This window comes from Aethalodelphis obliquidens, unplaced genomic scaffold, assembly GCF_003676395.1.
Source record: "Aethalodelphis obliquidens isolate GAN/ISIS:26980383/991018 unplaced genomic scaffold, ASM367639v1 scaffold19, whole genome shotgun sequence".
NCBI lineage: Eukaryota > Metazoa > Chordata > Mammalia > Artiodactyla > Delphinidae > Aethalodelphis > Aethalodelphis obliquidens.
The window spans coordinates 14,360,333-14,372,751 of record NW_020837963.1 but is presented as its reverse complement, the minus strand read 5'-3'; the positions used below and the strand labels follow the sequence as shown (position 1 = coordinate 14,372,751).

The 12,419-nt window shown below is 43.6% G+C and overlaps 1 protein-coding gene across 1 annotated transcript in view; it reads right to left on the bottom strand.

Annotated features, from left to right (window-relative positions):
- Window positions 1-2,331: 2,331 nt before the first annotated feature.
- GRP (gastrin releasing peptide) overlaps window positions 2,332-12,419 on the bottom strand; it is a 15,078-nt gene continuing 4,990 nt past the window's right edge. Inside the window, exons 2-3 of the mRNA XM_027118659.1 lie at window positions 7,334-7,575; window positions 2,332-2,544 (exon numbers count right to left, since the gene is read on the bottom strand). Coding sequence (XP_026974460.1) covers window positions 2,491-2,544; window positions 7,334-7,575 — 296 coding nt within the window. The 3' untranslated portion in view covers window positions 2,332-2,490. The remainder of the gene's footprint in view (window positions 2,545-7,333; window positions 7,576-12,419) is intronic.

Sequence of the window (12,419 nt, the reverse complement as noted above, 5' to 3'; positions counted from 1 at the left end):
GCAGGCTCAGCGGCCATGGCGCACGGGCCCAGCCGCCCCGCGGCTTATGGGATCTTCCCGTACCGAGGCACGAACCCGTGTCACCTGCATCAGCAGGCGGACTCTCAACCACTGCGCCACCAGGGAAGCCCGGAAAGCTGTATCTCTTAAGTAAAGGTATTCTAATAGTTTTTCTTTCTTTCTTTCTTTCTTTCTTTTTTGGGGGGAGAGGGGGGCGGATATAGTTGATTTACAATGTTGTTTGGTTTCAGGTGTACAGCAAAGTGATTCAGCTATACGTATACACATATCTGTTCTTTTTCAGGTTCTTTCCCCATATAGGTTATTGCAGAGTATTGCTATACAGTAGGTCCTTGTTGATTATCTATTTTATATAGAGTAGTATGTATATATTAATCCCAAACTCCTAATTTATCCCTCCCCCTCACCTTTCCTCTTTGGTAACCATAAGTTTGTTTTCTATACCTGTGAGTCTGTTTCTGTTTTGTAAATAAGTTCATTTGTATCTTTTTTTTTTCGGCCATGCCACGCGGCTTGCGGGATCTTAGTTCTTTGACCAGGGATCGAACGCAGGCCCCCCACAGTGGAAGTGCAGGGTCCTAACCACTGGACCACCAGGGAATTCCCCATTTGTATCATTTTTAAAGATTTCACATATAAGTGATATATGATATTTATCTTTTTCTGACTTACTTCACTTAGTATGATAATCTCCAGGTCCATCCATGTTGCTGCTTATGGCATTATTTCATTCTCTTTTATGGCTGAGTAATATTCCAATGTATATATGTACCACATCTTCTTTATCCATTCAAGGACAGATAAATGGATAAAGGGATTCTAGTCTTGACCAGGTCTTGGTACTTAGGCGTCTGCAAAGGTCAAGGGATTCAAGTGAGCAGTTCTTGTATCTTAGTCAGGGCACATGAGGGAAAAACGATTGCAATTGCAACATAGGATCACATCTACTCTCATGAAACAACCAAACAGGTGACTGTCTAGATGGGGTTATTCCAGAAGCATTGTCTTCCTCTCCCTACCTGAAATGCCACCCTTGGAGGAATGTCCCCTGGGTCTAGAAGGTTGTTTTCATCTTTATGAGTGTCCTACTGGAGGGTGAATCCTGGGATAGGGCTTCCCCTTCATCGTCAGCTGCATGGCGGGCTTTAGTGCACTCAGCTCAGGATCGAGCTCTTGGGAAAGAGGCTCAGGGCGTCCCAAGAAGAGGAAGGACACTGAAGAGTCCTCCACTGAAGAGGAAGGACACTGAAAACACACCTCACATGTTTTCCCTGGTCTGGCTCTGGATAAGTTGGGAATCAATGTGATTTTAAAAGAAATCAGAACACATCACATCTTATGTGGTTCTTTGATAATCAGAACAAAGGCAAGATAAATCTCTTCACCATTTCATATGTGATTTCCCCAAATGAAGGAAATCCAAACATATGGCAAAGAAGCTTTAAAATCTGTTAATGTGTGAATGTCATGATAAAAATGGAACTGGGGAGTGTTGTGAACCGCCAGGCCGTGTTCTCTGAGAATGGAAGGGAATCTCTGGAACTGATCTTTTCCCTTTGCTGCGGAGCTGACTAAATCTGGCTCTGGGGACTACTTCTCGCTGGTTGGCAATGGAATTTTGAAGAAACAGTGTTACTTGCTAGGCTTAAATATACTGAAAGAGGGGCTCAAAATGAGGTAATAGAAAAACTGTCAAATGCTACAGAAAATCTGGTGACTTTAGGTGTTTGAATCCCAGTTCCATCTACTGTGTGACCTTGGGCAAGTCAGCTGACCTATCTCTGTTTCCTTAGCTATTAAGTGAGACAGATCATTTTCAGCTTATGAAACTATTTGGAGGAGAATATCAGTACCATCAGCAAAATACCTAGTCATGGTAAGGGCTGAAGAGATGGGAATTATTATGGCATGAAGAAGGCCAGCGTCTATGTTCAACCTAGCCCATCCGACTGGGTAACGATAAAGCAAGTCTGAGCTTCTAGTAAGTGGCATCTATAAAGGCTCTAAGTCACTACAAGGAATCAGTAAGTGGCTTTCAGAGAGCAAAGCTAAAAATTCAGCCTGCTTTCATCAATGAGCACACAAGTTCACTGTCAACCTGTTTGTTAATCTCAGTATTAATCACTGTCCTCTCATTTGGAATTGAAATAAGAAAACTACCTGCCTTTTGGACAATATGTTTAAGCTTTTATTGTGAATGGGAGCAAGGACTGGAATCTAATAGACAAATAGCCCAGATGTAAAGAACATTAATTGGAACACTCTTTATGGACAATTATTCACAGCACACAAGTTCAAACCAGAAGATGCTGCTTGAAAATCATGACTTTAGTCAAAGTTGAAAGATACAAGAATAGTTAAGTATTTTGCATAAAGGAAACTTGATGACCCAGTAGAACTGATGCCCATAGAACGCAGTCTCTTGAGGGTTTTGTTTTGCTTCTTTGAGGGAGGCCACCGTTGTCAGTATCAGTTCGGCTGGGGGTTCCTTCCTTCACGCTGAGAACCTGGAGAGTCCACCAACTTAAAAAATATTAGAAAGAGTTAAGCGAACGTAGTTAGTGATGCCACAATCTAATGCTAAAAGTAAATCCACCCCAATAAACCATCGGTATCACTTGGGAGACTGGTAGAAAGGTAGATTCCTAGGTCTACCCCAGACCTACAGAACTGGAAACTCTGGGGATGGGACCCAGCCATCTGTGCTCTCACAAGTCCTCCAGATGACTCTGAGCACGTTAATGCTTGAGAACAACAGCTGTCCCCCGAGAGACGTTAACTTCCTCCTTTTGGGGAGCCACTATATTTTCGGGTCTTTTTGTTATGTTAGCTTAACTTGTGTTCTGATATGACTACATATGTGTGTGTGTGTGTGTGTATATATATATATATATATATATATATATGTTTTTTTTAAAGAAAACCTTATTTTTTTAAATTTCTTTTATTGAAGCATAGTTGATTTACAATGTTGCATTAATTTCTGCTGTAGAGCAAAGTGATTCAATTATACATGTACATACATTCTTTTTCATATTCTTTTCCTCTATAGTTTATCACAGGTTATTGAATATAGTTCCCTGTGCTGTACAGTAGGACCTATTCTATGTATAATAGTTTGCATCTGCTAATCCCAAACTCCCAATTCATCCCTCTCCCACCCCCTCCCCATCTTGGCAACCACAAGTCTGTTCTCTATGTCTGCGAGTCTGTTTCTGTTTCGTAAGTTCACTTACACAGGTGTAGTTTGACCAAAGTTGGAAATTACATGTATTATCCCCAGGAATTTGTTACTAAAGTAGCAGCTGGGTAGGGAGACTGCTAAGGAATGTGGGATCTTAATTGTTACTTTGCTTCTTTGGCAATGCCTCATCCCACAAATCAAAGCTAGTTTATGAACTACACAATTCAGTATTATAAACCCATGACTGTAAACGGTAGTCGTGTGGGCAACTTGGGAGGAGGAGGCAATCGGGGTTTCTGCCAGTTCTAAATGCATTGTGGTTGGCTTGTTGTGGCTTCTGTTCAAATTAACTAAGACTGAAGGAAGAATGAGTAGCTCTACTTTTTTTTTTTTGCGGTACGCGGGCCTCTCACTGTTGTGGCCTCTCCCGTTGCGGAGCACAGGCTCCGGACGCACAGGCTCAGCGGCCATGGCTCACGGCCCAGCCGCTCCGCGGCATGTGAGATCTTCCCGGACCGGGGCACGAACCTGTGTCCCTTGCATCGGCAGGCGGACTCTCAACCACTGCGCCACCAGGGAAGCCCAAGTAGCTCTGCTTTTAAAACACTTCTTTGTTCCCATATAGCACCCTTTACCCTCTGAGATGAGAAAACACTTTTCATCCAGATGAGAGCTTATTACACTTTCCAAGATTCTCTGGCAATTCAGGTTCCCCAACGTCCAGACCAGCCATTTGTTTCTAATAAAGGAATTACTGAGATTCTCAGATCAGTTATTATCTGCTCTGTGGCTCCATTGTTTTGACCAGGTGATAATGAAGCCAGGGCCTGGGGTTCAATTCCCACACAGACCAATTAGCTTCATTTTTCTCCAGGAGCCCAGGCTGCACTATTAAGGGTCGCCAGGCTGCCTGAAGATGCTGCCATACGGCCTCTCCCGTTGCGGAGCACAGGCTCCGGACGCACAGGCTCGGCGGCCATGGCTCACGGGCCCAGCCGCTCCGCGGCATGCGGGATCCTCCCGGACCGGGGCACGAACCCGTGTCCCCTGCATCGGCAGGCGGACTCTCAACCACTGCGCCACCAGGGAAGCCCCATGACTCTTTCTGAATTATGGTTTTCTCAGGGTATATGCCCAGCAGTGGAACTGCTGGGTCATATGGTAGTTCTATTTTTAGTTTTTTAAGGAACCTCCATACTGTTCTCCATAGTGGCTGTATCAAGTTACATTCCCACCGACAGTGCAAGAGGGTTCCCTTTTCTCCACACCCTCTCCAGCATTTATTGTGTGTAGATTGAAGCTGGCCATTGTGACTGGGAGGCACTGTTTCTGAGGTGGGAGCCAGCAGAGTGAAGCTGGCCCCCGCCTTCATAGAAACAGGGTAATCAGAAGCTTTTTAGTTACTCTTTCCCTATATTTGGAGCTTCCGTTGGAGCATTTCACATATTAATAAATAGAACCTTTCTATTCTCTGTACTGATCTGATGGGACAGTGGGATCTCTCCCTTAAAAGTGAGAGCAAATTTGTACATTTACGTCCTTTCCATAAAACCCCCAGCAATGCATTCCCCAGTTCCCTTTCCTCATGCTCGCCAAATAAGAGAAAAAATCCTAGGCTTCAAAAAACAATGAACTGGGTCCCAATTACAAAAGGAACCCAAAGGCTAACCTCAACCTTCACTGAAACTCAGGACAGTCCACAGCCGCATCCAGGATCATGGATCAGGGCCTGGAGCTGAGCTGAGCACTGCTTCATGTTCTAGAAACCACAGGGTAAAAGTTCCATTAACTTTTGTGAGAAGGGTTACGTTAAAAGATTTAGGTTCACCTTGAAAATGGTTGGCCATAATTGTTGCTAAACACTTCCTGTTTGCTGTGACATAGTAGTCTAGATTCAGTGTGCACTTACATGAACCTTTTCTGAATCAAGTAAATATCTTTGTCATCAAAATGTAGGAAGATGCTCAGTTTCTAACTATAGCTCTGGGAGATTTGGCCACAGGACTTGATGTTTTGTTACTAAAACGGGAGAGGGGAGTATATGTGGATAGTTTTTTAAGTTTAAGAAAAGTCCTCAGCCTCTGAAAATCCCTGCTGCTAGTTCTTTTTTTTTTGCGGTACGCGGGCCTCTCACTGTTGTGGTCCCTCCTGTTGTGGAGCACAGGATCCGGACGCGCAGGCTCAGCGGCCATGGCTCACGGGCCCAGCCGCTCCGCGGCATGTGGGATCTTCCCGGACCGGGGCACGAACCCGTGTCCCCTGCATCGGCAGGCGGATTCTCAACCGCTGCGCCACCAGGGAAGCCCCATTTCAGTGTTTGGCCAAGAATAGGCCAGGCCAGCCGGGGCTCAAGAAGTCAATCACAAATTCCGAGAGCCTTTAGAACCACGTGATCTATTCACAGACAAGGGTGTGGACAAGAGAATTAGTCATTCAGGGCTCTGTACAAAGTTGATACTTATTTCTGTATTGCTTGATTGAATCCTGATTTTCTCTCTGAATAAAGGCTACCAGAGACTTTCTCTCTAGGTGCTTAATGCAACAAAGGAACTTTTTTTTGCTCTGCATTTAGCACAGAGAATCCACAGTAGACCGAAGAGTGGTGACACATAAAGCCTCCCTCTGGAGAAACCATCCGAGGCTTGGCCACGCCAGCCCTGAGCCTCTGTTAAGGGGTCATCAATCAGAGTTACCCACCATGAAAGAGGGACATGGTGAACTCTCCAAGGTCTGTGAGTGAAACACAATATTATTTATTGGCAGAAACATCGAGAGGGAAAGCTGCACTGCATCCTGCATCCTTCATATTTAAGATAAATGAGGACCATTCCCAGAAGATGCCTCACATGGCAGTGGACTGGCCAAGGCAGACAGCACGGGCTTTTCCCTTGAAAAACTGCACAACTGGTCTCAGTTTCCTCACCTCTAAAATGGAGAGAATAATAGAATCTTCCTGAATCTTTCTCCTAAGACTGCTGTGAGCATTACCCGAGGAAATGGATGAAGGTAAGGTGTTTCACCCAGTACTTGGATTATAAAAAATACTAAAACTAGCAGTTGTTATTATTAGGAGTATTGTAATGATTATTTTTGCCTTTTATCATAAATTTCATGGAAACTTCTTAAAAGTTAATGAGAATCACATCATTTTCAGTTGCCTTGCTTTCTTCCTATAAATTTTATTCTCTTCTATCTCATTTACTGTCTTTGTATCTAAGCAATGCCAATTTGTTATAATTCTTTTCCCCTATCCTCTATAAAATCATATACTGAACAGATCAGTTGACCTGAGATATTTTCACCAAGTTTTGAAATATTAGGATGAGACCCGAACTAGGTAATCTTGGAACAAATATGAAGGAGTACTATTTTGCATCAAAAGTAGCAAACAGGAATGCTCTCTTCCAAAAGCTTCTGTGAATAGGCCCTTCCACTAGTGTTCATCAAAAATAAACATATCGGGCTTCCCTGGTGGCGCAGTGGTTGAGAATCTGCCTGCCAATGCAGGGCACACGGGTTCGAGCCCTGGTCTGGGAAAATCCCACATGCTGCGGAGCAACTAAGCCCGCGCACCACAGCTACTGAGCCTGCGCGTCTGGAGCCTGTGCTCCGCAACAAGAGAGGCCGCGACAGTGAGAGGCCCGCGCACCGCGATGAAGAGTGGCCCCCCTTCACCGCAACTAGAGAAAGCCCTCGCACAGAAACGAAGACCCAACACAGCCAAAAATAAATAAATGAATAAATAAATTTAAAAAAACCATATCTATAGATGCACAGGGATCAACTCAAATAATCTATGGCCTCACTATCGAAATATTTTGGAAGGGTCTGGTAGGCTAAAAAATCCTATCAATGCACAATTGCTAACAAAACTCCTAAATTGGAGTTTGATGTGTTAAGAGGAAAAATAATTTATGATGTTGAAAAGAAAAGCTAGCATGAGGATTGGCCACTCATTTTCTGAGTGTGTACTGATGTCAGCCCGATGTAGTTGCTGTGAAGTCTTACCTCTGAACAGTTATATTCTTCCCTGCTCCAACCTCCCCTCCTTCCAACTCTCCCCAAACACCTCCTACCTCCCCGACCCCTCCTCACCCCACTCCCGCTTCCCCAGTATGTTCATTATACCTTTGAGCCTCGATCCCACGTCTTTAAAGTTGCTGCTGCCCTCTGAATCCCAGGTGGACTGGCGAATGCCCAGGGCTCCCGTTGAGGTGGCTGGTGGCTTCTGGTCCCCTTTGCTTCTAGGAGGCTTAGCAAATTCCTTGTAGCTTCCTGCCACCGAATGTACTCCCTCAGCTGCTCCTTCAGGCTCCCTCCCTCATAAACATACAGGGACTCTCCTGTGCTCTTTTTTCCCATTAAATGTCCTGTTCAAAAACAAAAACAATATATAGCCAATATTTTATAATAACTGTAAATGGAGTATAACCTTTAAAAATTATGAATCACAATGTTGTACACCTGTAACTTACATAATTTTGTATGTCAATTATACTTCAATTTAAAAAAAATTCAATGCCACATTCATAAAGAAATAAAACAAGCATATACTCTGGTTCAAAAAAACCCCAACAAAAACAGAATGCCACAAATTTAACCCAGGGGAATGAATGAACAAGAAATTAAAAAGGGCACCAATTGTGTTTGTGCTGCTTTCTCCTAAATGTGGGATAAATAGCATTTTATTGATATTATTAGGAGATAGTTCATAAACGACTGACAGATTTTGATCCGTGTTCAAAACGCCTAATGAATAGACAGAATTCAGAACTGCAACTCAGAAGCCCTGGGTCTGGTCCCAGCCCCTCTGCTAACTAGCCAGGTGACCTCTCTCAAGTCATTTAGCATCCCGAACCTTCAATTTTATCAAATAAAATGAACATGTTGGACCAGATGACATCGAAAGAACCTTCCATATCTAAAATTCTATCACCATTTCTGTGTGCACCAAATTCTATTCCCAGCTGAATGATGGCATTCGAACATCTACCCCAGTCAATCTCGAATTGTTCCTGAAAAGAAAAGTCTCCGTGCTTTTCTTTGTGTGATTAAAAAGGTGTTGCTCAGACTTCCCTGGTGGCGCAGTGGTTAAGAATCCGCCTGCCAATGCAGGGAACACGGGTTCGAGCCCTGGTCCAGGAAGATCCCACATGCCGCGGAGCAACTAAGCCTGTGCACCACAACTGCTCTAGAGCCCACGAGCCACAACTACTGAGCCCACATGCCACAACTACTGAAGCCTGAGCGCCTAGAGCCTGTGCTCCACAGCAAGAGAAGCCACCGCAGTGAGAAGCCCGAGCATCACAACGAAGAGTAGCCCCCGCTCGCGGCAGCTAGAGAAAGCCCGTGCGCAGCAACAAAGACCCAACGCAGACAAAAATAATTAATTAATTAAAATTAATTAATTAATTAAAAGGTGTTGCTTTCCTCTTACCTGTAATACAAACGTAGCAAAGGAATTTTTCATTTAAATTTTCTTAGAACTTTAGCTGAGACTGAACCTAGAAATTGCACCTAGAAATTGTACCTAGAAATTACAGTTTGTAATGAAATACAGGTTGAAGACAAGTTTTGGCCAACACTTTTCAGCCATATAAATGCAGAATTTTCTCTTGGAGGTCTAAAATGGTCACCAAAGTTTATCATTAGCTCCAGAGATGAGCATTTGCCATATAAACAAATAAAAGTTGCTGTGCAGGAGGCCAAACCACTAAAAACATGGAAATTCATGTATGCAAATGGGGATAGCCTTAGGGTCAGAAGGGTATGGTATTGAAGGTCTGTATTCTTTACATTTTAGCCCATTGCTTGAATATACTCACATTATCTTATTTACTTTCTTCAGTTGATTTTCTCCATTTCTCTGTAATTGGGTTTTATAGCACTTTCAAATTTCTAACACTAGTAAAACTATGGTGCTTTTGATTTAAAGCTCACAAGGAGAGAGCTCTCTGTGGCTCCAGTGTTGACTGGCATTAGAAGTATGTAAGGCAAGCATCATGAAAATAGTACGTGGCAGACCTCAGTCACTGCAAATGGAAGGAGGCCCCTTCCCAGCTGTTCTGTCCACCAAGAGAGAAGCCCTCACAGTAACTCTATTGCTTGTGTATGTATTTACAGTTCACAGGATGTTTAAATGCAGATTATTTCATTTGATCCACACTGTACTAACTTTGATGAAAATGAGACTGGCCAAAAGTCACATACATACAAGTAAAGATTCTGGGATTAAAATCAGCTCACAGTCCAGACTCTATGATATTGTACTGCTTTGAAGTGTCTTTGAACTTCCTAAGGATATACGGCAGTTAGAAATCATTCTGGGGTCTGGAAATAAGGATAAGGTCTGCCAAAGCTTTCTAATATTATCAAAAGGAATGGAGATCATATATCACTAGATCATGACTCAGTTATGCAACTCAGAAAAATTAATTCTGTGTGTACTGGGGAGCCAGAAAATGAGGTTTTCCTGCATTGCAGTGTGAGCTTTGCCAAGTCACTTAGGACCTGACGCTGCACACAATTTTAAGAGTCTATTAAGGACACTGTCCCAACTGAAGCATTGGAATCTTGAAAAACTGGCTCCTCACTTATCTGCTTGGTGAACTCGGTACCCAGATATCTACTAAATAACTTTGCATTTAGCCATCACAATGATTATGTTCCACAGCCTCCCAGGAAGTAGCAAATCATTTGGCTTAGAAATATGGAGGAAATCGAATCATGATAATGGGAAAGTGGGATTAGAATCTGATGCTCCCAGTAATAACCTCAGTTGCTCTTGTCCTCGGTCATTGTCTATCATCTGGTTAGGATGCTGGAAATGAGAAAGGCGTTATTGGCAATGAAGCAGAGGGATGATAGAGATGTTTTTACAAATAACTTCATTTTTGTCATGCTTGAAGAATTCTGTGACTTTTCTACAATGGAACGCTAAAATGGGCCTCCATTCTGTGGGTGATTTAACATAGATCTTTGGGACCTTGTACTGAATTTCAGTATTTGCATATTTGGTGGATGGGTGTTCAGACTCCCTCCCCTAGACCACAGATGTTTTTCTTTTTTCTAAGGAAAGTGCGCCATCTAGAACGTCCCAGGGAAGCACACGTTCCCTGGGTCCTAATGCACTTCTTAGCTAGCTAACGTCAACCAAATAATCGTCTCCATGGCAACGTGGACGCTATGCCCACTTCCATCTCTTCTCCCATCATCATTTGTTATGTATCCATATAATAATAATGGAGATCAAAAGATAGGCACTTGAAAAAATAAAACCTCGCCAGGCGTAGGGGGGAAGCTTTTGTCCTCTTTAATCACTTAAAAATACCACTAAAATGGCAGGTTTGCAACAGAAAAGAATTTTCTTGAGCTCCATACTTGAAGATTATCCTAACTTCAGAAAACATCCATTAAGACAGAAAGTGTTGAGTATTAAGAGCTAGTTTTTCTGGAGTGATACTTCAGCTGTATTTCACAGTAGCTCGGGTAGCACAAGCATGTAACACCATTCTGCAGCTGAACACTGGTGCTCAGCATTCAACCCTCCACGGCACGCTCCACATCAGAGTTAGAACCACGACCAGAAACATTTCTTGGGTGCACAGGGGATAGTTACCAGTGTTAGTGTTGACCTATATTTTCATGGCACACAAAACATTTCCATGAACATCGAGACAGATAAGAATTGGTTACGTTTTCAGTCTGTTAACTTGTTTTTCCATGGCCACATCACGTTTCTCTCGGCTGGAAGAAGCAATTCACTTAACAAACCTGCAAGTTTGTGCTAACAGCTTCTTCACAGACAGCAATATGTAGCTTTCGTTTGCATTAATTAAAACTAACCTTAATTAAAACTAACCTCCATGTCTTCAGTGACTGAGGAGGACAGGAATTTACTTAGGGCAGAAACCTCAATTTAAAATCTAACATGGCATTCATGCTTATGAATGCTCGCATTCCAACAGAGGGCATGTCCACCCAAAGCAAACTTGTGCCACTGCAATGTCATCTTAAATCTAAATGCAATTTTCGATGTCACCTCCCTCTTTCCCTTGTTCTTCATCAACTCTGCACAGTCAAGGGAGAAAAAGGAAAAAGAGTGTGTTCGAGAACAAATAAGAGAATAAGACAATTTAGGGGTGTCACTGGTCAGTACACTTTGGGGCTGGGAATGCCCAAGTACCACCATGAAGGGTGATGAAATGGCCGACACCTGAAAGACCTGGGGACTGATGTGCTCTGGAATCACGTTGGCTTGCATCAGAAATACCATGATTATAGCTTCCCAGCTAACTCTCTTGTCCTGCGTTTAGCCTGCAAGGGTTACATTAACAATAAGTCTTTTTAGGGCTTCCCTTGTGGTGCAGTGGTTGAGAGTCCGCCTGCCGATGCAGGGGACACGGGTTCGTGCCCCGGTCCCGGAGGATCCCCCGTGCCGCGGAGCGGCTGGGCCCGTGAGCCATGGCCGCTGAGCCTGCGCGTCCGGAGCCTGTGCTCCGCAAGGGAAGAGGCCACAACAGTGAGAGGCCCGCGTACCACACACACACACACACACACACACAAAAAAATATATATATATATATATACACATATATATATATATATTTAGTACAAAAACATGGATGAGCAAAAGAGGCTGGAAGTCTGGAAGTTTCATTCCACCTTCCCAGCCCACTGGCTGCTGGCCGCACTGGACAATGGCCACTTGATCTAAACTCCCAGGAGCCCTTTCTAAGCATCGATTCCATTCTAGGTTTGGCTTCTTTAACATCTTCTAAGTATCCTTCTCTCTGGAAGTGCAAGGGTTTTCACCCATCCCAACCCTTCCTCTCTATACCAGGCTCCTGGGTTCCGGGTGTCCCTCAAAGATGACAAATACTTTCATTCCTGGGGTTGCCAAGACTTGGCAAATGATTCTTTCAGTAATAATGAAAACTACTCTATCGCAACCCAGAGCGCTCCATTTCTCTGAGGGAAACCTACACAGCGCACAGGAGCTGAGGACGCGCAGTTCTAGCTTCACCCCATCTTCTAAATTCATCCTAGTCTTCACCCCGAGAGCCTGTAAATCCTCTGAGAGTTGAATTAGCAAGTATCTTTCCAACACACCCTCCCCTACTTCTAAGTAGATGACTAAGGAAATCGTGAAACGCACACGCACACGTACACACACACACACACACACACACACACACACACACACACACACACA